This window comes from Corylus avellana, chromosome ca8, assembly GCF_901000735.1.
Source record: "Corylus avellana chromosome ca8, CavTom2PMs-1.0".
NCBI classification, from domain to species: Eukaryota; Viridiplantae; Streptophyta; class Magnoliopsida; order Fagales; family Betulaceae; genus Corylus; species Corylus avellana.
The window spans coordinates 23558583-23583206 of record NC_081548.1 but is presented as its reverse complement, the minus strand read 5'-3'; the positions used below and the strand labels follow the sequence as shown (position 1 = coordinate 23583206).

The following is a 24624-nucleotide window of genomic DNA, read 5'->3' as shown; positions in this document are numbered from 1 at the left end:
CCTTCCTTGCATGCACCTGTCATCTTTATCTCTCTCTTTCTCGCCGCCTCGCACGTCACACGCGGTTGCTATAAATAACGCCACCCATATCTCATTTTTACGCAGTACTCCATACTTGAGGTTTCAATTAAGTAACTCCCATTGAACAAAGGAAAGGCAGCCAGGCAGGTTCTAGTTTCAAGTGTTTCGCCATGGCCATCTCCAACTCTTTAATTGCTTCTCTTCTCATTTCTCTACTCGTTATCCATCTCGCTGAAGCTGATCAGATGGTAAATTAATTAAGTTTTATCAACTCTTTCTTTATATCCTTCACTCTATGAATCTACTCTCACAGTAATCTAACACAAACACCTGCTGTTGGGGTATGCAGGTGAACAATAAGATATCAGGGAAACCTTTACCGGCGAAAATGGGTGAGGGTCACTCTCGCCTTCTTAATTCCTATGATACGTACTGCAGTTTGATTGGGTCATGGTTGGCTAACGTATGTATTCAAAATTATATATATGTTGTTTGCTATGTTTTCAGACTGTGGAGGAGCATGTGATGCCAGGTGTCAGTTATCCTCGAGGCCGAATCTGTGCAAGAGGGCATGTGGAACCTGCTGTGCCCGTTGCAACTGTGTTCCTCCGGGCACCTCCGGCAACCATGATGTCTGCCCCTGCTACGCCAACATGACCACTCGTGGCAACAAACGCAAGTGTCCTTGAAATATAAGTCGGTCTTGGTTATGCCGGTGTTTACCTCTTTTCACCTCCAAGAGAAAAACAACAAGGGTTGTAGCAAATAAAATTGTGTACTAAATCGAAGATAATTGTCTGTTTTGTGTAAATTCTAGGGTAATGCTACAAACCGGGCTTAGTTTTATTTTATTATTATTCTATTATGTTAATGTAACAGTGTCAGTAAGTTTTTAAATCAACTCTCGTTGAAAAAAAAATATATATATATATCTAAGAGGTTGATTGACACTTTTATATAAGCAAAATGAAATAGTAATAGATAAAAGTATGGTTCTAGCATTACTCGATCTAAAGAGTGGTTTGTATAGTTTTGTAATTTGAGTTGTATAATGATGTTTTTACTTTTATGTTAAATGAATATGTTGAAGTTTCATCCATCTCCACCGCTTCACTTGAATAATTTTTATTACAAACTAATTTCTGAGCTGTCATTTTAATTTTGTAAGTAATTTTATATTACATTTAGCAACACTAATGAAGAGAAGGACAAGTGCTGTAAAGAACAGCCAGTCCATGAAAAAGAAAACAGAAAGCCCATCACCATCAGGGTCTATAAGGCCTCTTTTGCGAAAATGAAGGGTTAAAAGGAGTCGTCCAAAGTATGACGTGGATAATTTTAATTCCGATTTTCATTTTTAATTAATGTGGGGTATCAGAAAATAGATTTCTTTAATTGAGTATTGAACTTCATAAGCCTCATTCAGGACCAGTATTCATATTGACGCTGCTAGACTACTGGTTTAGGTTGTTATGGCCCAATTTGTTCTGCTGTGAGCTAGAGGCCCATAAAACTGCGTTCTGGCCCATTTATTAAATGGATCAGAAAGCTTAAAGACACAAAATTATATTGAATCCAAACCCAATTCCCAAAATCCATTAATCTCTACTAATTTGATTGTTCTCATCAACTTAGGATTTACGTCACTCACTTGTGCTTTGCAAGAAAAAAATTACAAAATCCATTAACCCAAAAATTACAAGAAAAAAAAAAAGATTGTGTTTATCTTTCTAGCGGTGAGATAAGGTCAAAACTGAAAAATTATCAGGGATAAATGCTTCATCTATAATCTATTAGACTATTACATTATTAAATATTTAAATTCATTAGGAAAAAAACATTGATCTTTACCTGCCTTGTAAAAAACCAATTCTAGTTGCTCGAACTTAAACAGGAAGTTTCAACTGAAAATGGACTCGAGCTAATTGTAAACACGTTTTAAGTAGAAAACTTGAGTATTAATACTGATGTGATATTATTAACCAAGCAATATATATATATATAACAATAGCTTTAGCTAAATTGTCACATCAATATTGTACAATAATTATAAAATAAAAAAAAGTGATTTTTAGCTTTTTATTTTTATGAAACTTCAAATTTCTCAGAAATGATCAAATGTAGGGGAAAATATTTTAGTATTATCACCTTATTCCTTTTGCCATATAACGTGTGGATTAACCAACGTAAAATCCATGACGTAAGGGTTTTCGAAGGAGTTTCCAAGCCGTGTACTCCTAATTGCTTTTACCAGGTTTCCAGTGATTGTCCAATGACTCCAATCAGGTGCTTTATCCTCAGCCGCTTGATCAACAGTACTATGAGTCTATGATTTTAGCAATCAGACATAAAGGAAAAGAAAAGTCTCATATGTCTTGGCTTTCACCGCATTATGATTTCATATCTTTTTATTGCAGAAACCACAATGAGTCTGACGAGGACCAGATGCGACCACTCCAAGAATGCTTTCTTCTCGTACACAGCAAACATGAAAATGTACTGCTATAAATACGACCACTCTTTGTCCCTCCATGTGTACCAAATTTTGAGGTTAAGTACACAAACCATAAATAGAGCACTAGTTCCAAGCCTTCAACCCATGGATTTCTCCAAGACTCTAATTGCCCCACTTCTCATTTCTCTTCTCCTTCTTCACCTTGCCCAATCTTATCAAAAGGTAAAGTTTCCCATTCAATTTTTTTAATGTAAATTTTAAACAACTTTGTTGTCGAAATTGCTGTGATATGGTCTATATCCCACCTTCTTAATCTACATCGTTAGCCTCCAAACTTACACAAATAATTTTGTACATAACATGTGTTTAGGTGATCACAAGCAAGGTTGAGAGCCCTTCCCCACAAAAGATAGGTATATATATGTATATATAGTCATTTAGTTTGCATGTGTAATCAACACTCAATTTTCTAAGCATTAATCTTGGACTCTTGCCCACAGATTGTGATGGTGCTTGTGACGCGAGGTGCCAATTATCCTCGAGGCCTCGGCTGTGCAAGAGGGCATGTGGGACGTGTTGCGCCCGTTGCGACTGCGTCCCTCCAGGCACTTCTGGTAATTACGATGCGTGCCCCTGCTATGCCAATATGACTACACATGGTGGAAGACGCAAATGCCCTTAAACTTCCTGATATCTCTCATAACCTCTGGAGGCTCTATATATAAGTATCAAATGTTGTGTAAAGAGACAAATTATACAAATAACATATGCTTATTACTTGTACGTAGTTGATTCTTCTATATATTTTAGATTGAATTTTATATATTTAATGGTATATATATTAATTAGTTTTACCCCGGTGACGCACTTATAAAAACCCGAACTACTATACAAATTTATAGGAAAACCCTATCTTTGCCGCTTTAATTATTTCCAAAGAGTTTTTTAATTTAAATAATTTTTTTTTTCCTTTTTTGGAAATCAAACAATCTTCAAGTCAATTGACAATTTTCACAATGTGAAATTCATTATGATCATATATGTATCGGTATAAACAACCAAAACAAAAGAACTTAAGATACACTATAAAACAATCAAACGAGGTCTTAAGTCAATTGATTGCATTCTATAATGGAAACAACTAAAAGAAAGAAAAAAAAATTTTGAAAAAAGAAAAAGGAAATCCATACAAAAAAAAAAAAAAACACAAAGAAGAGAAGTTTCAGTACTACTGTCATGAGGTCCAAGGCTGTAGAGTTATTATCTTCATGTATTGGCCCCCTCGATAAGAAATTATGATTCTGTCTCTCGCCACATCATTTAAAATTTTAAATTAGACGATGTGACATTATATATACCGTTAAATACAATAATATAAAATTTTAACTATAAAATGAATAAATAAAGAGGATCCTATTCGTTGTTTAACTGAACTAAATTTGAAAAACATGTGTTTGTTAACTTGTAAATGTTAAAAATTGGAGAGGAACTCTATATATGGTAATTCAACATTGGTCTTAGTTTTATTAGTAACAAATGGGCTTTAGAGAGATTACTCACTCAGTACAATTTGTCCCATCCGATAACCGGCCCATTAGGCATTTTCTTTTGGACCATAGAACAGAAAAATGAGTTCAGCTGCTAAAGTGAGATACCTCTAGAATTGGACAAAAAAAATATGAGTAATTGTTAAAAATCATATTTTCTTTTCCCTCCACAGCCAATCTCTGTTGTGGCTGCCGGTTGGCCTTAGCCGCTGTGGTAGGTAGCATCCACCGCAATGCCGAGTCTCTTTGACCCAACCATCATGGTGGTTGGGCTCATACGTGTGGAACTTGTAAAGGTAACGTTTTAAAAAAGCACATATAAAAACGTGTTGTCAAACGAGCCTACAAATTTATAATCTTAATTGGATTACAAGCCCACATATTGTTTATCACATCTAAAAGGAATTTAATTCTTACATAGTTAAGGTGTATAAAACCCAATAACAAAATCATCACTCAATAGTTTCGGCCTATGTAAATAATTATCATAGGATAAATGATAGAATTCATTCATTTTTTAATCATGTTCATAGTAAATAGATGAATTCACCATTAAATTTGTATGAAGTTCACATGAGTCCACAAATGTAATGATTGATCTATTGGCTTTGTAGGATGAGATTGAGAAAAGATGAAAAAAAAAAAAAAAACATTGACATTAACCATTTATCTTATCATAGACTATATGTCTAACCCATTTTTACAAATTAAAACCCACAATCAATACAAATTAAATTAAAATAATAGTCTAAATATCCAATAGAATACTTTTTTTCTTCTTCTAATTTCTAAGCAGAGATCCAATAGCATAATGCATAACCTATGCACCTATCGTAAATAAGAGACTATACAAACCTTTTCTTTTGTCCCAAGTAGGCTTCAAATTTTGGCAGCCTAAATTCAATGCAATTACACAAAGTCCAATCTATTGATTTGTGGCTCTTATTCTAGGACCTAACCACCTTCAAACCTACACACAATTATAGTGTCTGTGTTGTACACATGACATTATGGTCACATTCCAATCAAGGATACAATGCAAATCCAAGGCCACCATAATTGGTCAATGAAGACATTCTTAGGTGGAGAAGAACTGGGTATTCAATTTGTTATTATAACACAACTCTCATCACTTTACCCTATTGATACCAGATTGAGAGGTATGTTACAAAGACTCTAACTGTAACTTTCAAATCTTACATTGGACGGTAAATAACCCACATAAAGTAATTAAATTATAAAATTAGTATAGGTTTGGTTCTTAAAATCCCCGTCACAATAAAGGATTGGACCATTAAGTCATTGATCACCTCCTAGTGAATAATGGGGCCATGGGCAGAAGATTTAAGACTTTATAGTGAGAGATTGAAAGATTAAACTAAATTCATTTATGATTGAACTGTCAAATGTTGCACCCAACTTTACTTTGTGCAAAGGTGGCGTGCTTTCAAAGTGATTCAATGACAAAGATTAGCCTAATTCCGCTATTAGATTAGACCTATAAGAGCAAGATGATGGGCATATAATTGTTGCCGAATCAAGTAATGTCTATCTAGCTAGTACCGTGGACCCGCGACCTACTATATAGGGTCTCCATGGCCTCCCTCATTCATTATTATGTCCGTAGTGTTGTTGCGGCTTGCACTTCGAGGGCATAATTGTCTTGTAGGGTAATTTGAAGGTTGTTTTAGTAATTCGATTTGACTTTTGTAACCGGAAAAGAGCTATGAGTCACGCAGCAAACATGACTCTCTTTGCCACGCCGAGGTGCAGAGAGCCAGAGACATCCCATCAAAAAATCGCTGTCGACTAACCAATTGATCGCCGAGTCCTATCCCCACCCCTGTCCTCGTGACTGAACTTTTTCTAGAAGTCACGTCGCAGATTTCAGTGTCTCAGTGAGATATTAGACATATCTATAATCTATATATATATATATATAGATTTTATGTATGCTCAAGACCACACTCTAACAGGCGCGTGTTGGAATTATCACGGTGTCACAGTCGCCTGCAAATGGTACGTGTTTCTCACAGCATTTATCGATTTGCAAATGCAAATGTTTTTCTTCTTCTTTATCGGAAGATCATAATAAGAGAGTAAAGGTACAGAATATTTTTCTTCTTGGAAAAGAGACGGTATTGGTACGGAGAGAGGGCGGCTACAACACGTGGCGAGCATCCAATGGACTTGCCTTGGTAACCGTCGATGAAAGAATTAGGTTTCAGTTATTAAAGCCTGATTCAACCGCCTCAATTACAAAGAAAGAGAAGTACGTGGTCTCCAACAAACCATCGGACGGCCAGATCAGGCCTAGGTTTCCTGAAACGCATCATGGCCGTCAAGGCTTCGGCCTTGGTGGCGAGTTGCAGGAGTGGAAAGGATTGGATTTTGTCCTACGTGGACGACACGTGGGAATTCGTTTGTCTGATGTTTAGGAGGTGATCTAACGGCCGTGAGGGACCACGGAGCGCGCACCGTTGATATTAGAACGACGTGTGAATGGCGCTGTGTATAAATGTGATGAGAGAGAGAGAGAGAGAGAGAGAGAGAGAAGAAGAGGAAGAAGAAGAAAAGGAAAAGCGAGAGAAAGGAAGGTGGTGGCCGTTTTAGTGAAGCATTTATGCGCAAGTTTGCGCTACGAAAGCTTCGGTTTTTTTGGGTCTCTCTCTCTGTGAACGTTTGAGATTGAGAGAAATGAGCTTCGGAGCTCTGGTGCGAATCCTTAAAGTCTTTTGGGACTTGAAGGTTGTTTGTTAGTTTTCTTTTGGGTTTAAATTTGCACATTTTCTCAGTGCTTATGGGGGTAGAATTCGGAGAGAGATTTCGAATTTGTGAGAATTGCTGGGTCTGGGTTCTAGGAGATTCGCGCATTAATGGGTGTCTTTTATTCGGAAAGAGTTCAATGAATGTGATTTTCAGATTTTGATAAAGTATTTTGAATTTTGATTCAAGGAGTTTTCACGGGTATTTCAGAGCTTTTCTTATTTGTCGGCAATTTCACCTCTCACTCTCTCTCTTTGTTGGCCTTTTTTCTCTCACTGTGTCTGGTCTGTTACTCGGCTTTAATTCCCGAAGAACCTGATTCTCTGAACACGAGGGAACGAATTACTTTTCCTTCTTTCTTTTCCACAATCTCTTTGCTAAGCTTTTTGTCTCTGCTACCTCTCTTATTTTTCACCGACGAGATCCTTGCGAACCCTGCTATCTAAACTCAGAGAGAGAGAGAGAGAGAGGCGGCGAGATATGTGGCAACGAAAATCTATTTTTCTCTTTCTTTGGAAAACCCAAACGCCACTTTTTCGGTATTCTTTCCGGCGAGCTTTTCGGTAAAACTAAACACACACACAAAAAAAAAAAAGAAAAAGTTTCTTCATATATATCTCTTCGCTCTCTCCGTTTCTCTACGTTGTTCTCTCAATCACTTTCTTCGTCACATTTTATCCTTCTGTGCTCATTACAGAAACGGAAGCGGTTTTTATGTTTTCCAAACTGTGATTTATCTCTCTCTCTCTCTCTGACCCGATTTATTTTCTGTCATTGAAGAAATTCAAAATCCCGAAAATAGAGTGAAAAAGAAAGAGGAAAAAGATCTGGATTTGGGTCCGATCGAATTCTGAGCCATCGAAGCCGTTTTCAAAAATTCAGATGTTGTTAGCTCAGAAATGGACAAAACTCGAGACGTGAGGCGTGGAGCGAGTCGGTTCTCTCCTGCCAAGCCCCACAAGCTCCTCGCTGGTAAATTCACACTCACACAAAAATACAAAAAGAGAACAAAACCCACCCATTTTTTGTCCTTGTCGTTATCTGGGTGTTCGTTGTTTCCCTTTGTGATAAGGCTTCGCCGATTTTGCGTGTCCTATGTACCTTATTATCTGCTTTCTTGTGGGTTCGAGTTGTTTATGAGCGTTTCTATTTGTGTGTGTGTGATTTTGAAGGGTCAGATAGTGTTGGTGGGGACTTTAGACATTCGGAAAGATCGAAGAAAGAGAGGCTGAGGAGATTGAGCGCTGTTGGTAGGACAAGCTCGAGCTACGAGGACTACGAAATGGGTTGCGATGTGTCTGACAGAGAAGATGAGCTTCGCGTACAAGCACCGTCTCTAAGTAATGGCTCTAACAAGAGATTTAAGATTTCCAAAAAGGTAGACAGTTTTGATGAGTGGGAAGTTGTTAATTATTGTTCATGTTCCTTGATTGTTGTTTTTTTAATTTTTAATTTTTTAATTCTTTATACAGTTTTTTGATGACTGCAATGGCGTTGATCATGCCTCTGTTCCGAGAAAGCTACGGTCAGGTGTGTGGTTCATGAATCAGAACCTGGAAGATTTTGGCATTAATAATTTTTCGGCAATTGGAGTCTCCGTATTTTTATTTTTGTAATTATTTTTGTTTGTTTTTTGGTGAATTACTTGGACCCTCGGTTTTAAATTTTAGAGCTGTTCTTATTTGGTGGCTCTTCTGGGAAGTTTCTTATTTTGTTTTGCTTTGGCCTTTGGGGTTTGGATTAGAACTGAAGCAAAACTGAAGCTTTTTTTGCTTTATCTTTCTTTTTCTAGACGCAAGATTCTGTGTGTTTTCATTTATTTCTATTTAATATGTTGATGCTGCCACTTTTATGCTGCATTTTTCTTTTAAATTATTTAGTACAGTAGTGTTTGAGATTTTGCTCCATTCTGTCCTGACTTTCACTTTTCCAAGCGAGATACTTTAGCCTTTAGTGAATCAAAAAGGTATTTTGTATTAAATTGAAAAAAAAAAAAAAAATCTTGGTATTTTTCGTGGGGTTAATATTTGGGAATTTTATTTTTTACATTTACAGCCATGAAGAAGCGCAATCGCGAATCTATTTCCCCACCTTTACCAGATTCAAAGAAGCTGAACCATACAGTCAGTGGAGTCGAATCGCACGTAAAGAATGGTGTAAAGAAACCCAAACTGAACGTGGTTAGTCTTTTCTAGCTTGCCACTATGAAAATATCCCTTTATTTCCCTTTTTGTGATCTAGCATTTTGATTAATATACTCGGTGTTGATTTTGTAGAAGCGAACCCCAGAGCAGACTCTTTCTGGGCCAATAACAAAGGATGAGGAAGAAGTAGTGGAGACCTTGTATGCATTGGCCGGAATGTTCCCAGGAAATGATGTAAATGAGAAGAGTAAATTAGACAGTGAATCTATGGAAGAAAAACCTTCTGCTTTGCCAGAGTCGAGGGAGAGTACAATGCCTTCATTGGAAGGTGAAGGTTTCTTCACTTAGCTCTTTCCATAATATTAAGTTTGTTGTCGTCTTTTAAATTGTGTACTTTATCAGATTCAGCAGTTACGAAAGACAACTTGAGCTCAATGCCCTTGATAATTGCTGAAGTTGCCAATCCCTCATCTAATGTGGAAAGATCGCTCAAAGAAACAACAATAGTAGATTCTTTGAATGAATCCAGTGTTCAAGAACAACCCGATTTGCCTGAGAGCAAGAGAGTTCGTATGGAATTAGATTCTTCTGTTCCTCAATTGAATCTACATTGCATGCCAATCTTGACTAAGAGTGAAAGTAACAATGAAAAGCCATTGGTTGATGCTGATGAGCTGAGCTTGGATACTAGGTGGGTAGTTTTATGGATGATTTAGCAGTAATAGTATCTTCTTCTTCTTCTTCTTTTCTGTTATTCTTTGTATATAATTATTTTCATATTTTTTTTTATGATTCAGTACACAACCAGAGACCCCACTGATTGAGAGGAAACCAGAGATTGTGTTGGGGCCGGTAAGCATAATTTCCTAGTCTAAACTAAATGTTCTTTGAGTTAGATCTGAATTTAATGGTGGCTTTCGGTTGCTGTATAGGCCATAGCCATTGCAAGTCAACTGGAACAACAAAGTATGATCAAGGAGCCCACGAAAAATGGTACACTTCTGACTTGCTCAGAAGGTCTTATTATCATATTGTTTGGAGTTTTGCTTTAGTTGCAAAAGTGGCATTTTTTATAGTATTGAATGTCATTTTTGTGAAACTATCGTACTCTTTTTTTGATCAGAAGGTCCAGCATTGTGGCCAGGCTTGTCTTCAGTGGTATCACATGGTGTTGGGAGTCATGGTCCTTCTGTGCAGTAATTTTCTTGCATTCTTGATACTTTTCTTACATTCATTGCAACCATTTTTTTTCTTTTTGTTTGTCTCATATTCTCACGCATTTAGCTGTCTCAGGTCCTCTGCTGCTAAAAATCCGGGTTGGCTTGATACTGCTATTGCCTCCAGGGACAGGTCATTTGGAAGTGGTTCTTCAAGTGGAAAGGTGAAGAGGACTAGTAATTTAGTTATTATTTCCTATTTATGCTTCTTAGATGTTGTTCACTAGTCACAACCTTAAAATCTAGGCTATCTGTTTCTTGACAAATGTTTGTTTACTATTTCAAGCATCTGATTGGGGTGTCGGGTTGACTCCGCAGATTTCAAAAGTGGATGTTGATGGAAATTCATGGAAGAGGTGTGCCACTCATGTTCACATAAGTCATCTCATTCGGATTTTACAAATGCCAGAGAACCAAGAAAGGTTGCTATTGCAACCTAACCATTTGAAACCACAGGAAGGATCAAAGCTAGGAGTTCTTATGGCGATTAACAACTTCCATGGGGTGAGAAACAGTTTAAATGGGATTATTTCTCCTACCAATCTTTGCAATTCTACTACTGAAAGAAATTCAAATGAAGCTAAAACTGGTATTCTTCAGCACCAGCGGCTCCATCAAGATCAGCCCCAGGCTGCCCTGGCATCTGGGGTGTACACTCCGCAGAAGCAGGTAAGGTTATATTGCAATTACTATGGTTTCTTCCTTTCCAATGTTCTGATTATTCTCTGTTTTACTGTCAGAGTTTCGATTTCTTGTCCTTGTTGGCTGGAGGTGGTGGGGTGGAAGCTAAGAATAGTTTTAACAAAGCTGGAAATGGGTTAGATTCTATGACACAACTCCAGGTTCCTTATCTTCAATCTCTGGCACAACAGCAGACTCTTATGCCTTTCTCAATGCCCCAAGCTCGCTTTTCCTCCTCTGCTTACCCTGATCAGCTTTCAGGAGCACCAGCAACATCACATCAGGTTTTATTCGTTCTTCTTAGAATACATATATAAGTTTGTAGTAGGTGATTCATTAAGGGCAGTTAAAAATTTGCTTTGCAACTTTCCCTCTATAATGGTTTTTTTTTTTTTTTTCCGTACCTGTTGCAAGTTTCTGAGTCACTTGATGGAGTTGCTGTATTTGCACCCTCGAGGATCAAATGAAAGTTCTAACTGAAGGGGTGAACTAATAGGACAGTTATTATATGATTTCCCAACGATATAATGTGAACTTGGTTAAAGACTCCGGCTTATCAATCACTTGACTAATACGAACTTGCAATATGCAGCAAGCTTGGTTTCTATCCATATGAATCTGATTATGCTAACATTTATGGCTCTCCCTTGTCATGTTAGCTTTATAAATTCTAAAACTATGCCGTAATGCTTCATTCTAGGTCCAGCTGCCGGTACCTCCTTATCTTGGCAGTCCATTCTGTGGTTCCCATGCAAGTCCTACAGCCTTGGCAAAACAACAGCAACATCAGCTGCAACAACAACAACAGCAATATCAGCTGCAACAACAACAACAACAACAGCAGCAGCTGCAACAACAACAACAGCAACAGCAACTGCAACAACAACATCAGCAACAGCAACTGCAACAACAGCATCAGCAGCAGCAACTGCAACAACAACATCAGCAGCAGCAATTGCAACAACAGCATCAGCAACAATGCTTTTGGGCTGCCCAGGTGGCAGCTCAATACAGGCCTGTAGGAACTTCAAGTTCCATGACCCAAGTTTCGAGCTGGCAACAGGGAAGGCAAGATTCTCCTATGCTGATCCCATGTGCCCAAGCCATTATCCCACCTCCCCCTTCGTCCCTAGAAGTACTTGGCCCTAAGTACACTACAGTCTCTCAACAGCAGCAACACCTCATGGCCATTACTTCATCATTTCCCCCTACTCGGCTAAAAAGGCAAGACCACGCCCTCCCCGCTGTCTACGATGAGACTGGAGGTGGGTTCAATGCCAGTGGTGCACTGCCATTGCAGTTGCTCTGCAATGAGCGCCTTTGATGTGAGCATCGGCAGCTGTTTGATGATACGATGGAAGGGTAACACATTTTTGCATTCATTCTTTCTGTTCATACTAGGCGACTTGGTGTGGCATGATCACATAAGTGAAGATACAAGCAAACTTCGACTGATCGCCATGCATTTCAGAATATCAAATGATCAGAAAGAAGAGCATGAGGGGCAGGCGGAGGAAAATTGCTGAGACCGATATGTTGTGGGAGAACCTGAGACCTATTCAGCTGCTTGAGATGGGTTTTGTAATATAATACTTTTATGAGCTTATATAATCATGTCGATGCCTTTTCACAGAGACTGATGCTAAATAGAATGGTTAAGTTTATTTTTATTTGCCTGGTTGTACCCACCCACCACAAAATTGTCTTTCTAGCCTCTGTTTTGGTTCTTCCATTATTGTTTTGACCTTGTCTGCTATAGGGGTTGAGGTTCATGGCAACCACTCAAAGCATAAAGATAGAGGCCAAAAAAAGTTAAAAAGGGTCAAGTAGTAAAGAAATAGGCGCAGAATATGGATCTCAAGCAGCTTTGTGGAGTCTTGGCATATAAGTTCACTGATACAATCACAAGATGGGGGTTCTGTGAGGGGAATGGAAATGTCAAAAAAGAATATGATTTTTTGGAAGCTTTTAGGTCATGAATTCATCCCCCCTTACATGGTAGAACCATGTGGCCATCATTGATTATGCACCATCCTGTGTAATCTTAAATTTGTCATTCAACAGCTTGTTGAAATGATTCATAATAATTCATTATGATATTGCAATCTCATTTAACTGTTAATTACTTATGCCTTTTGCCTAACTTTTTGTCTTTAAGATTTAGGTTGGACGGTAGGATGTCCAAATTGCTCTTCCAAATAAAATTTGGACTATTCGACAATCTATCTTGACAGGTAAATCCTATATAAGCTCTCTTATAATAATTATCCAAATCACTACAATTTAAGCAACTAATTGCTGTAAATTCCAATCCTAGATGGCACTGGATGAGGATATCAAAGCTTTAATCTTTAGGACATAGTTTTCTAAATTAGGTTTGAAGATTTCTTTTAATCGAGTATATTAAATTGACATATGTTCAACATACATGTAATTTTCATATTTTTCAATTAAAACTAATGTAAAAATTTAAAATATTTATGTAATTTGGACACACGTCAATTTTATAATAGACAATATATATATATATATATATATATATTTCAATCAAATTTAGAGAAAAAATTATCTTCCATAAAGTCTAAAACAGATAACGAGAGGTACCAAATTTTGGAGCAACTTTTCATATTGTGGGTCCCTCGCGTATTTGAATCCCATGCAATTCTTTTCTTGCATATGCTGCTATGCTGCCAGATTGTGTTCGCCACTCATCCGGATTTTATACGTATATAAGAATATTCACATCCGCTAAGCAAATTTTTTCTTTATTAGTCAAAAAGTTTTTTATTTTTATTTTTTTTTATTTTTTTTTAACTATTTACTTTTTACTATTTCATTTAAATATTCTCTTTTTCGTACTACTAACATTTTAAAGTTATGTCATTTTGGTTTACCGAATGTAATTAAATTTTTACCCAAATTTAAGTAATCAAAATAACTTTTGACTTTCTCACTGTGAATGCAGGAAAAATGAAGAGGGTGTTCTTTCTTTGACTTTTTGGGGGCACAGTGGGGTGAGTTTTACCCAATTCAAACAAACTTCCAAGTGATTGGGTTGGAAGTTATTGAGAAGTACGAGATTCAACAAATTGGCAACGGTTGGTACTACTAAACATCAGAAATCGAATTGTCAGAGACGAAGATTGTGGCCAGGATCCACCCACGACCTTTTCAATACTATGACTACGTTGTATTTTCCTTTTTCTATTCTATGACCTTTCGCTGTCCTATGATTCCTATGTTAACATTTTATATATGGACGATTACATGGGACAGCCGATTGGGATTTCTTAGCTCCAATCTTATGGAATGAAAGAGGGGATCTTCGGTTTCAAAGTATTTCGCCAAGTTCTTGAAGAGTTCGAGTGCTAGGTTTACCTGGAGTGATGATAAATAGCACGCCAGACGTGCATGACTGTTCGTGCACGTCCGGCGTGCTGTGAATCATTACTCGGTTCACCTGTCCAAATACCTTAAAATCCTAAGTTTTTTCTCTCATTTTTTACCTTAATTTTAAAGGAATTTCAAGGAATCTCAATCCTGAAAATCTCGATCCACTTAGTAACTTTCAATAAATATTTACTAAATATAAACAGTAAATATTGCAACTTTATTTGCGTTCATGGCAATATCTCTCTTTAGCATGTCTGCAAATTGTTCATTTCATAATTTGGAGTGTTATATTTTCCCATCCTTAGTGGCTAGTAGTATCCATTGTCCCATCACGAACTACTTGCGGTGACTGCGTGACCACCCGGGCTTATTGTGACATCTGTTAGGGTTGTTACGCGGGCACCTTGATTTGGCCGTGCTGTGGTAGTTGAGCAGCCATTCATAACTTATCATAGTTAAATAATAATAAATTAATTAACCCTACACTTGCAAAAATTAAGCTTGTCTTGTCAAAATATTTAATATTCTTAGGTGTAAAAAAGAAAAATATTCAAAAGAGTGTTTTGTATTTTAATTTATTTATTAATGTATTTAAGAAATGCATGTTTTTGGAAAATACATTACCTAGTATAGGCATAATTTCGGTAACTCGAAATAATAAGGACACCAATTTTGGAGAGTGAATGTACACAGCCAAGTTCATGTATATTGCCTCGATTGATTGAATATGAATTACAAACACTCATAATGTCACACAAACAGCGAAATGGGGGAAAAGTGGGGAAAAAGGACCTCCTTCAATTTTCTGATATTACAAGAGGAAATTGGTAGAACGAAATTTGATAACAAATTAAAGTAAAACCCACGTCTTGGAAAAACAAATTGCACTCCTGAAGCACTCAGAATAATCTCACTCTAACTTTTCCAGTTCGCCCATTCTCTCAATAATCGCCTGCAAGTTAAAGCAAAAATCAGCAATATGGCCAAATTATTTAAGTCATATATATATATATATATATATAAAAGACCAAAGTGAGTTGCTTCTATGTTCAAAACAAAACAAAACAAGAAAAAGGTCACAAAATAACTAGGAATCAGACGATAACTATGTGACCAAGGCTGGTGCCATAGTTGTCCTCTCCATATTAAAGGCAGAAAGAGATACGGAAGGAGGGAGATTGGAGAAAATGAAGAAGAGAAGCTACACAGATGGCACAATGGGTTGGGAGGGGAGGAGACTGTAATATGCGCACCTTTTTGCTTGTTTCTTGGAGCTCACCAGCTAGAATGAATTCATCAAGTATCAGATAAACCTTCATGAAGAAAAAAAAAAGGATCAGTACAACAAGTCAAACAGCAAAATGATCTGAACAATATAAACAACCAACCCCCACCTTCCCCACAAAGAAAAACAAAAAAAAACTTTACAGATCAAGCAATATCCTCTATGATCTTGTCTACATAAAATTTCCAACAGGAAGCAATGTCAACATGAATGACTAACCAAACACTAACGAAATTAGAGATTGTATTGTATGGTATCATGGACAAGGGCATCACATAAATGCTGGGTATCATTTACAATGAAATTAAATCCACATTCACAAGATTGATAAGGTGGCTCTTTCATTTTCCACACAAGTTCACGCAGAAACATGAACTCTAACTAAAATACTTGGGACCTATTAATTAAATACTTCATGCTGCCATGGAAGAAATATGAAAGAAAATATATAGTCTCATTCCCATACAATGGAGAGTTAGTCGCTAAAGCATGCCAACTAATCACCCAGGTAAGTTTAGTTTGCCCATCCCACACAAGGGAATATGAGCTTTGATAAACAAGTGTTTGGAGTAAATGATGCATCTAACTATCCAACTCATTATCACTAATGCCAGCACAGAGTAAGATATATAGTCCAGGACATTGCCTATAGATCTAGCATCTCGAATACTTCAGATAGCGGTTTCTATTTTGGAACACTTTTTGTTGGCAAACTTTAGTTGCTTTTATTACAATGTTAAAAACATTCAGCAGTACTATTCTAAGGAGGACACGAATTATACTATTAGAAATGATAAATTATACAGAATTCATTTTGCGAATAATTTTCACCTTCAAGAATTACTTCAAAAGACTAATTTACTTCAGACAAATATCTATATAACAGTGTTAAATATTTGCCACTAGCATCAATCGACATTATACAAGAAGCAGATGAGCATGGAGTAGGAACACTTGGCAGATAATTGGGCAAGAAAACAACTGATAAGTGACAAACCTTGTGAAAGTTGAAAACCAAATCTAGCTCGCACACATTGCTGAAGAAGTGATCCAATATTTCCACAAATAAATGGATGCACTCCAAATATGCCAATTCATTATCAGTAATGTCAACACAAAGCGAGAAAAATAACCCGGCATATCGCCTGTAGATTACCTTGTGCGTCCGGAACTGCAAGAAGCATTATAATCAGGCAGCAGCGCATAATAATATCAGGGAAAAAAAAATTCATGTAGCAATAATTTCATAATATATTAACGTAACGCAACCCCGCCAGTGGGAACCTTGCTCATAACTGATGCATTGAAAATGATCATTAACCTAAACCCAGCTTGGAAATTAGGTTTTTTATTTTATTTTATGAATCAAATTAGGTTTAGTTGCCACTCGAACATAGGGTTGGTTTTTGTTTTCTAGGCTCACAAATATAAGAAATGTGAGAATCAAAGCTCCAATTCCTATCTATTTTCCAACAATTTCTCCGTACCCAATCATTGCCCAAAAAAAAAAAAAGAGAGGGGAAAATGTAAAAGAATATGACTTTGACTAAATCAAAATAAAGAAATTTCACCTCGACGAAATTTGTGAACTTGGGATCTCTGTTCACCACCAATCGATGAACCTACAAAACCACCAAATTCCAAAAACTGGAAAATCTTCCCCCGAAACAACATTACAGCAAAGTAATAATACCAGCAATAAAACTATAGGCAAAAGATGAAGATCATACCTCGTATTCGACCTTGTGCTTCTCGGAATCCTCGAGAGGAACGTAATACTTGGCTAGACGGGTCTTCCCCTGCCTGTTCTGTAACAATATGAACCGGATCTGCCAAAATCAAAAAGGTAAAACAACATGTTCAACAACATATTAAAACTGATTGAAATCGAAGACCAGTTGAAGATGAGTTTCATATTAAAGTACCATTATTGAAAGAATGGAAGGAAAATTGAGCAAAGAGCAACTAGGGATTGATATAATCTATAGAGAAGGCGCAATTTCGTTTTTCAATTCGGTCGCGGGTTCTCAAGTCTTTGCAAGAATGCGAAGAAGAGAGTGAAATCTAGCGTGTGTCGTTCGCAGACGAAACAACGGTGTGCCAATTTTGAAAAGTACGCCTACCGTGCGTTGTCAGCACTACTTTGAACGGATCAGCTCTCGTTGGTTGTACAGTGGATTTGTGGAGAAAATATCAATCCAAGACATGGAATATTTAAATTGAAATTAAAAATAAATTGTAGACTTTTTTTTTTTTTTTTTTGGAAAATAAATTGTAGACTAATATTCAAATTTAAAACTTTATTTGATATCAAATTTTTTTAATATTGTAAATATAATATAGCATCTCTTTGATTTAACCGTTTTAAAACATGTTGCATTTAATGAAAATATAATTTTCTAAAACACAGTTAAGCGCTTGGTAAAATGATCGTCTGGTCCTAAAAATTATAGTTTAACCTTTATAATCATAGGTTTTTAAAAACGTATCCTCTACTGATATATGAAAATATATTATTTTTCACATTTTCAAACCGCTATTTTTTTTTTTTTTTTTTCCAAAACGCATTTCCAAACAAAATACTTTCCACAATTTTATCTAAAAACGCATTTTTAGCCTACAAAATTGTGGTGCCGAACGAACACAGAAATCAAACTAAGCATGAAGTTGATATTGCGACTTGTGAAATTTACTTTCATTTGTCAATGGAGGTCTTAAGAGATTCACATGGTGCACGTATAAGGGGAGGATCTGAATAGAACAAAATAATTCAATGCATGAATGAATACAACTTGTTAACTAGAATTCTTTAATAATTAATCTTACTGTATAAAACAACAAAAATTTGCACCATTTAATGATGGTGCATTTCTTCTGCAAAACACTGCTATATTACAATTTTGAAGAGAATTTTCAACTCACACTTTGTTCTTCACTCTTATTCTTAATCCAAAGCCAAATCAAATAACAATACAAAACAAAGTTCTCTACTTTCTAGCTTGAAGATAAATTACAAGACAGTATATCACCCTGTCTGTGATCAGTAGGATGCTGTCATGCCCTAGAAGTCGTGTTCATATTTAGAGTTCGCTGCCGCCAAGAGAGCGGCTCCTATACCAGACCCGTCTTTTGAGTGTTCTATAATCACATTCTTTGATATTTCCAACCCTAAAAGCTCTGTAACCGCATCTTGTAAGTATCTTCTGTACTGGGGATAATGCTCATACAAGCCTCCATCCATAGCCACCACTGTCCTCTTTCCAAAGATGAGACCTTGTGAATCCTCCTCCATCTTTTGCAGAATCCCCACAATTCCTGCACCAGCTAAGCGGCCGCCTCGCTTTACAACGGTGTCACATACCTCCACGACAATCTTCCTTGCGCTTAAATTGCTCTCAACCTAATCTCAATATTCAGAAAGAAAACAGAAGCAGGAAAATTGGTCATTGCTCAAACAAAATCATAGATAAATGTCACTCATGTATACTGTAGGTTGCCTTAGATGCCACTCATGTATGTTGTGCATATATAGGAGGAGGAAAATACGCCTGATAATGCCTGATATCTATTGCATTGTACTCCCGCACTCAAATTGGTTTGAAATTGTAAGAGTAATCAAAATGCTTTTGAAGACTATTCTCACATGCCCAAGTTACTCCTAGTGCATGGTTCCCAACTTCTGATATATTATCACATTATAGAGGCTGAATCTCAAAAGGGTAGGGTAACGTGAGGAGTTTACCCCGGTTATATCATAGAGGATTGATCCAACAGCTTTAAGATCATCAGAGTTGTCCTGCTGCATAGCAGAAATATCTGGGGTCCTGTAAAAATTAGTTCAGAACACATTAGTAAGCTGAGAACTCTAATATATTTAAATGGGGATTAGCTGCAGAGAAAGAAAGGTAATCCTGAAAAGAGGTCAGCCCACTGCAATTGCCAATTGAATAAGCGAAAGCCAAGTCCTCATGACTTACTATACCTAACTTTAAAACAAGATTAGTTGGACAGTATTTTTCATGAAAATGCAAAGACAAAAGTGGAAAAGCAATGACACAATATCAGAAAGATCGAGTGGAGGCTATATGATGGAAGACGACTACAATGTTTTGAGTCAACTAGCGTTATTTTCCATGAAAGCCAATTTACAAAATGATGAAGCTCGTGAAAATAATCAGTACTTATGTTTCACATGATCAGCAGTATAATTTATATTTCATGGTCTATTGATTCCTAATAAACAGATTTTCTTTAACTTTTACCTTTTAGTGTCATTTTAGAACAGAACAATGTGAAAAAAGGGGCAAAAGAGAGAAATTTTCCATTGATTATCAAGAGATTTATTCAAAGCATCATAACCATTTTTGTTATGGATATAGGATCCTGATTAACTATAGTTGGACCACATAGCAACATAATTGATTTAGATCTACGAATATCACTCTAGGCTAATTAAAACTTCTACTATCACTAGATTATGCTGAAGAAGTTCTAGTCTGGAACCTGAGTACAAATGGCGTGGATAGTTTTTCTGGAATAGAATCACCAAAAGCTCCTGCTTCAGCTATCTTCAGTAGCACTCTTCGTACTATTTCACCAAGATACATTCCAGAGATTGTCTTCTCAAATATCTGTCCATGAAATGTAAACAACACTCGATAACTTAGTCTGCACTTCATTAGTACCATCAGATGTAAATTAACACTGACGACAGAAACTATAGCTTACCTGCTCACCAGGATTTATGCTAGCATCATCCATATCACTATCAAAAACTGTTAGAGGAAGACCATTTGAGAATGCACCCCACTCCGTATTTATAATCTGAATCAACAGATTTTATTTTTTAAATTAAGGATTAAAATATAAACTATGAGTAGCAGACTATAAAGATAGAAAAAAGAGTTGGAGTGCTCATATACACCGTTCTTCCAGAAGAAGAGTCGTGGCCCTGAAGCTTAGCAATAGTGTCAGTTCGTTCAACATAGCAAGCATTGGTTCCAGTACCCAAAATGACAGCAACCATGACATCATCATCCCAGTATCTTGCTCCAGCTAATGTTCCAACAGTATCATTGACCTACATTGCATTGATTTATAAACTATTGCACTCTATTGTTCTACAAATTTCTTCAAGGAGAATGCTAGCATGAGAAACAACATACCAGGGCAGACACTCGCATATCCAGTCTTTGCCTTTCCATAGCCTCATTCAGACAAGCCACTACATCTCTTCCTGCCTGTAAGGAGTTTGAAGTTCTCCATTATGCTTGTATCAATTTAACAAGTTTATGCCACCATTCTTAAAGAAATGGCTAAAAGTTACAATATCCAGGTTATTAAACATTGACCCAAGAGAGCAAAGAAAAGTTACTCTGAGTCGGATCAGCGCCAAAACATTATAGTAAAAGTTTGTTCAATCTTCAATTTTTCATGGAAATGGAATTGACAATCAAATAATTTACAAAACCATCATTGTGAACTACATTAGTTTTACCACATCATAAACTGTCTCTCTTTCTGCAGTCTCGTCAAACAAACTCATGATACAACTTAGATCACAGCATTGAGAAATTTTGAGGATTCATACAACCAACTGTAATCGACCAGTGGCACAAGAAAGTCTCTTCCCAAAGAGAAAACCACTAACCAAAAAGTCCTTTTTCTGGAACTGCAGGGGAAATGCTTGAAAATTTAAGGGAGTATGTTTTCAATAAAATTGAAATTGTTCCTGATGTCTTTAAGATAATCGTGTTAAAGACATCAGGAACAGAACTTCTCCTTGGGGTCTCCTCTCATCCACAATAGAATTAATATATATCATGCTTAGATATATACTTCAGATATTGCTCCAGTCACTTTTCAGGATAGCAACTAATGGAATTGAAGAGGACAAACAGATTTTAGGAGAGGAATACCAATGATCTACTTCAATCACGAATATTGTTGCTAACTTAAATAGTAGAAACAAGTCAAAAACTGTCAATAGCATCTCCTACTTGCACAATTATCAGGAAAATGCGAAAATACAAACCGTTCCAGAGACAGCAAAACCCTTTGTCCACTTGATTAGTATGCCGGAGTCTATAGAGGTCTGCCTCACGGGAAAAGAAAATGTGAATCCAATCTCCCTTTTCCTTCCAGGTGGAAGGTAAAACTTTTCACCCTCCTTTTGCGCAAATTTATCCAACCCAGAAGCAATGAAATCGAAAAGATCCTGCAGTTTTGGAACTCAAAAGAATTAATAATAGCTCATAAACAAATTTCCATAACAGACAAACAATGTACCCAAAAGTAATTAATAGGCAAACAGACCTCAGAGGTACCAAACATGAGCTCTTGAGGAATGGATACTTGCTCGAACTCTGTGTCGATCACACGCTCTTCCTTCCCACCTAACTGCACCCTCAGCACCCGGAAGTTTGTGCCACCAAGATCCAACGCATAAAACAATCCCTTCTCATTCCTTTCAGAACATAGCATATATAAATTAGATAACAATCAAGAGAGCGGTTGTTTGAGGGGGGAAAAAAGATTCAGAGAAAGAAGAAAGAAGGTATTCTTGATCTTTACCAGCATAAAATTACTTTTGTTCGACATGTAAGAATCAAAAACAACTTTGGCACCAAAATAGTACGAAAAACAAAAAGAGAGAAACAAAACTAGAGTATTTCAAGATTTGCAAGATCAAACACCATACTAAACTAAAAGTTCTAGCAAACTGAACTAAACCCAACTCAAGAAAATCAACACCAAATAAAATCAACATCCATAGAGTTGGGATCAAAGTGTCCAATTCCAGAGCTAACATAGATACACACATATATACATACATACCCAGTTGGGAGGCTATCAACATAGCTGAGTATCATCTTGAGGTCACTACCACCATCAACCGCAAGCCCAGCGCGCATATCAGCCGCCATGGCGTCGGCCACGTGGCGGAGAAGCGGCAAGGGGGTTGCACACTCGTGCTTTAACTTGGTCAAGATTGGCGCAACCGAGACCGCGCTGGATCGGACGGCCATCCTGAACCGAGGAATATTGCTGGGCGGGGATCGTGGGACACAAAACAATCCCACGGCTGGGGAGGCTCCGACAACTGACATTGCTCGTAGACGGTAAGATCTATGGAGTAGAAGAAGAAGAAGAAGAAAGAAGACGAAAAGGAAAGAGAGTGAAAGAAGAGAGGTTGAAACCGAGAGTACATAGTAACAGAGTGTTTTTGTTGCTCTTTTATTTCTTGATGGGAAGGGGATTCAAGACAGTTAGGTTCAAAATTTCATTATTGTATTGTAACAAAAAAAATAAATAATAAATTAAAAAAAAAAAACAGAAAAGATTTCTGTTAACGGGTTTTCCTTTCCTTTGGCTAACTGGTCGTTACCTTCAACAGCCAACAGGTGCCAGGTGGGTTGTATGTTTATTTTTCGCTACCGTCTCCGGTCTCCGTCTGGGTGGGCGGTTACGACGATGTGGGCACAGCATCTCTGCTTTGTTCTTGTCCGGTCAAATCGTAAATAATTATGGGATTATTCTCAGATGCGCTTGCGTGCACTATACGCGCATTGTGACCTGTTGGATCACTCTATGTTCAACAATTATGTTATAATAAGTTAATAACGAGTAACGACAGTCGTATCGGTTTATAAATAATTTTATAGTCAAAATTATATTTATTATTAATATTTTAATACTTACATGTGAGCTTAAAATTTATTTAATTATTTAAGTTAATATTTTAACATTAAATTAAGAGGTTCGGGTTGAAATTCATAACGGAATAGGATTCTTTTTATTTCAAGTGTAATAGAGAATACTTATTCTATGGTTTATATTTTGTTTTACTATATTTAATAGCATATATGGTGTCACGTCCAATTAACACATATTATTCAATTTGTAAAATTTAATCTTATTCTTAATTCACTTGAAATTGAGATAATTGGATAATGAGTTATTGCTAATTACAACAACATAATAAACAAACAAAAAAAAAATCAAACAATTGATGAGACGGCATATAATTAATAAGAGAAGTGATAGAATTCATTATTTCACAACAATCTTTTAACCATTTTCATAGTGAATTGATGAATTCACTATTGAATTTGTTTGGAGTCCATAAATCTAAAGGGTTTAACAATGATTGTATAATATGCCTCAATTAATAATGTCAATGCAATGTTAACATTTGCAAAAGTTGTCGCTAAATTGGAACTCTTTAGTTCCTTTGACAAATTTGGAATATAAGATATATTCTTACCTTACTCCTATCCTTTATTTTCAATATTAACATGAGAAAAATGGTGTTTATAAATGTTCATATAATTAATTTCATTTTAATATTACCTTATTCTGTTGCATGCTTACGTATCTAAGGATGAAAACCAGGTAGAAAGATGAATAATATAGTAAAATCTTGGACTTCCTATGTTGTAAGATTTTCGAAAAATCTTAAATCTCCTATGAGCAATTAGAGGTACTATTAACTCTCATAAACACAGTATTTGAATAATTTACTTGGTTGATTCTTATTGCATAGCAATGTAGTACTTAAATAACAAAATACAACACAAGAAATAAACTTGAACATGGACTACTAATATAATTAAATCTATTACAATTGACACTCAATGTTGACACCAAGAGTCCTATCCACACAACAATAATAAAACAACTAATGAACTGAACAACTAGTAAAAATGTCCCTAAGGACAGCTCAATCAATTGGGGACCACACCTTATGAAGCAGATGTCACTAGTTCGAATCTCACATCCCCCTCTTATGTGGACATGTCAAAAAAAAAAAAAAAAAAACTAGTAAAACAATAAAACACTAATGAACAGATAATGCTTCTTAACAAACCCACTACCTATCACTGACTATACATAAGATACTCCTATCCTTTATTTCATACATTGTAACGGGTATTCTATTTATAATGCAATAAGTTGATTAAACTGTGTTATATGTTGATGAGAAATTATTTACGTCCTACTCAGTAACCACTAAAATGATTTTTTTCACATATTTTACTTGTATCATAGCATTAAAAAGATAAAAATATTCATCAAATATGACTAATTGAATACCGTTCATTTGTTCCATAAA

The 24624-nt window shown here is 36.4% G+C and overlaps 5 protein-coding genes across 10 annotated transcripts; 3 read left to right on the top strand and 2 right to left on the bottom strand.

Moving 5' to 3' along the window:
• The first annotated feature begins 81 nt into the window (after positions 1-81).
• On the top strand, positions 82-1120 carry LOC132191151 (snakin-2-like). The gene is made up of 3 exons (XM_059606172.1): positions 82-269; positions 371-413; positions 529-1120. The coding sequence occupies exons 1-3, from the start codon at positions 192-194 to the stop codon at positions 708-710; spliced, it is 303 nt and encodes a 100-aa protein (XP_059462155.1). The 5' UTR covers positions 82-191; the 3' UTR covers positions 711-1120.
• Positions 1121-2098: 978 nt separating this feature from the next.
• LOC132190256 (gibberellin-regulated protein 1-like) lies at positions 2099-3225 on the top strand. The gene is made up of 3 exons (XM_059605192.1): positions 2099-2698; positions 2847-2889; positions 2977-3225. The coding sequence occupies exons 1-3, from the start codon at positions 2414-2416 to the stop codon at positions 3156-3158; spliced, it is 510 nt and encodes a 169-aa protein (XP_059461175.1). The 5' UTR covers positions 2099-2413; the 3' UTR covers positions 3159-3225.
• Positions 3226-6570: 3345 nt separating this feature from the next.
• Positions 6571-12501, top strand: LOC132189248 (uncharacterized). Of its 5 annotated transcripts, none has more exons than XM_059603895.1 (14): positions 6571-6771; positions 7570-7761; positions 7962-8167; positions 8262-8319; positions 8845-8969; positions 9066-9261; positions 9336-9624; positions 9731-9785; positions 9866-9926; positions 10057-10129; positions 10227-10314; positions 10469-10819; positions 10891-11115; positions 11532-12501. In XM_059603895.1, exons 2-14 carry the CDS (start codon positions 7689-7691, stop codon positions 12153-12155), a joined length of 2424 nt encoding a protein of 807 aa, XP_059459878.1. In that variant the 5' UTR covers positions 6571-6771; positions 7570-7688; the 3' UTR covers positions 12156-12501. The 5 variants fall into 5 exon arrangements, with proteins under 5 accessions (XP_059459878.1, XP_059459881.1, XP_059459880.1 ...); XM_059603898.1 differs by having other exon boundaries at positions 6571-7761; positions 10469-10654; positions 10751-10819; XM_059603897.1 differs by having other exon boundaries at positions 6571-7761; positions 9342-9624.
• A 2409-nt stretch (positions 12502-14910) lies between these two features.
• On the bottom strand, positions 14911-17623 carry LOC132189782 (AP-2 complex subunit sigma). Its single transcript, XM_059604571.1, has 6 exons — positions 17435-17623; positions 17240-17338; positions 17081-17131; positions 16507-16680; positions 15478-15537; positions 14911-15176 (listed from the first exon to the last, which is right to left on the bottom strand). Exons 1-6 carry the CDS (start codon positions 17435-17437, stop codon positions 15135-15137), a joined length of 429 nt encoding a protein of 142 aa, XP_059460554.1. The 5' UTR covers positions 17438-17623; the 3' UTR covers positions 14911-15134.
• Positions 17624-18308: 685 nt separating this feature from the next.
• Positions 18309-23016, bottom strand: LOC132190453 (hexokinase-2, chloroplastic). Of its 2 annotated transcripts, XM_059605441.1 has the most exons (10): positions 22897-23016; positions 22347-22637; positions 21825-21975; positions 21544-21726; positions 20675-20749; positions 20434-20589; positions 20238-20333; positions 20013-20140; positions 19252-19333; positions 18309-18909 (listed from the first exon to the last, which is right to left on the bottom strand). In XM_059605441.1, exons 2-10 carry the CDS (start codon positions 22616-22618, stop codon positions 18571-18573), a joined length of 1482 nt encoding a protein of 493 aa, XP_059461424.1. In that variant the 5' UTR covers positions 22619-22637; positions 22897-23016; the 3' UTR covers positions 18309-18570. The 2 variants fall into 2 exon arrangements, with proteins under 2 accessions (XP_059461424.1, XP_059461423.1); XM_059605440.1 differs by lacking the exon at positions 22897-23016 and having other exon boundaries at positions 22347-22769.
• Between the last annotated feature and the right edge of the window lie 1608 nt (positions 23017-24624).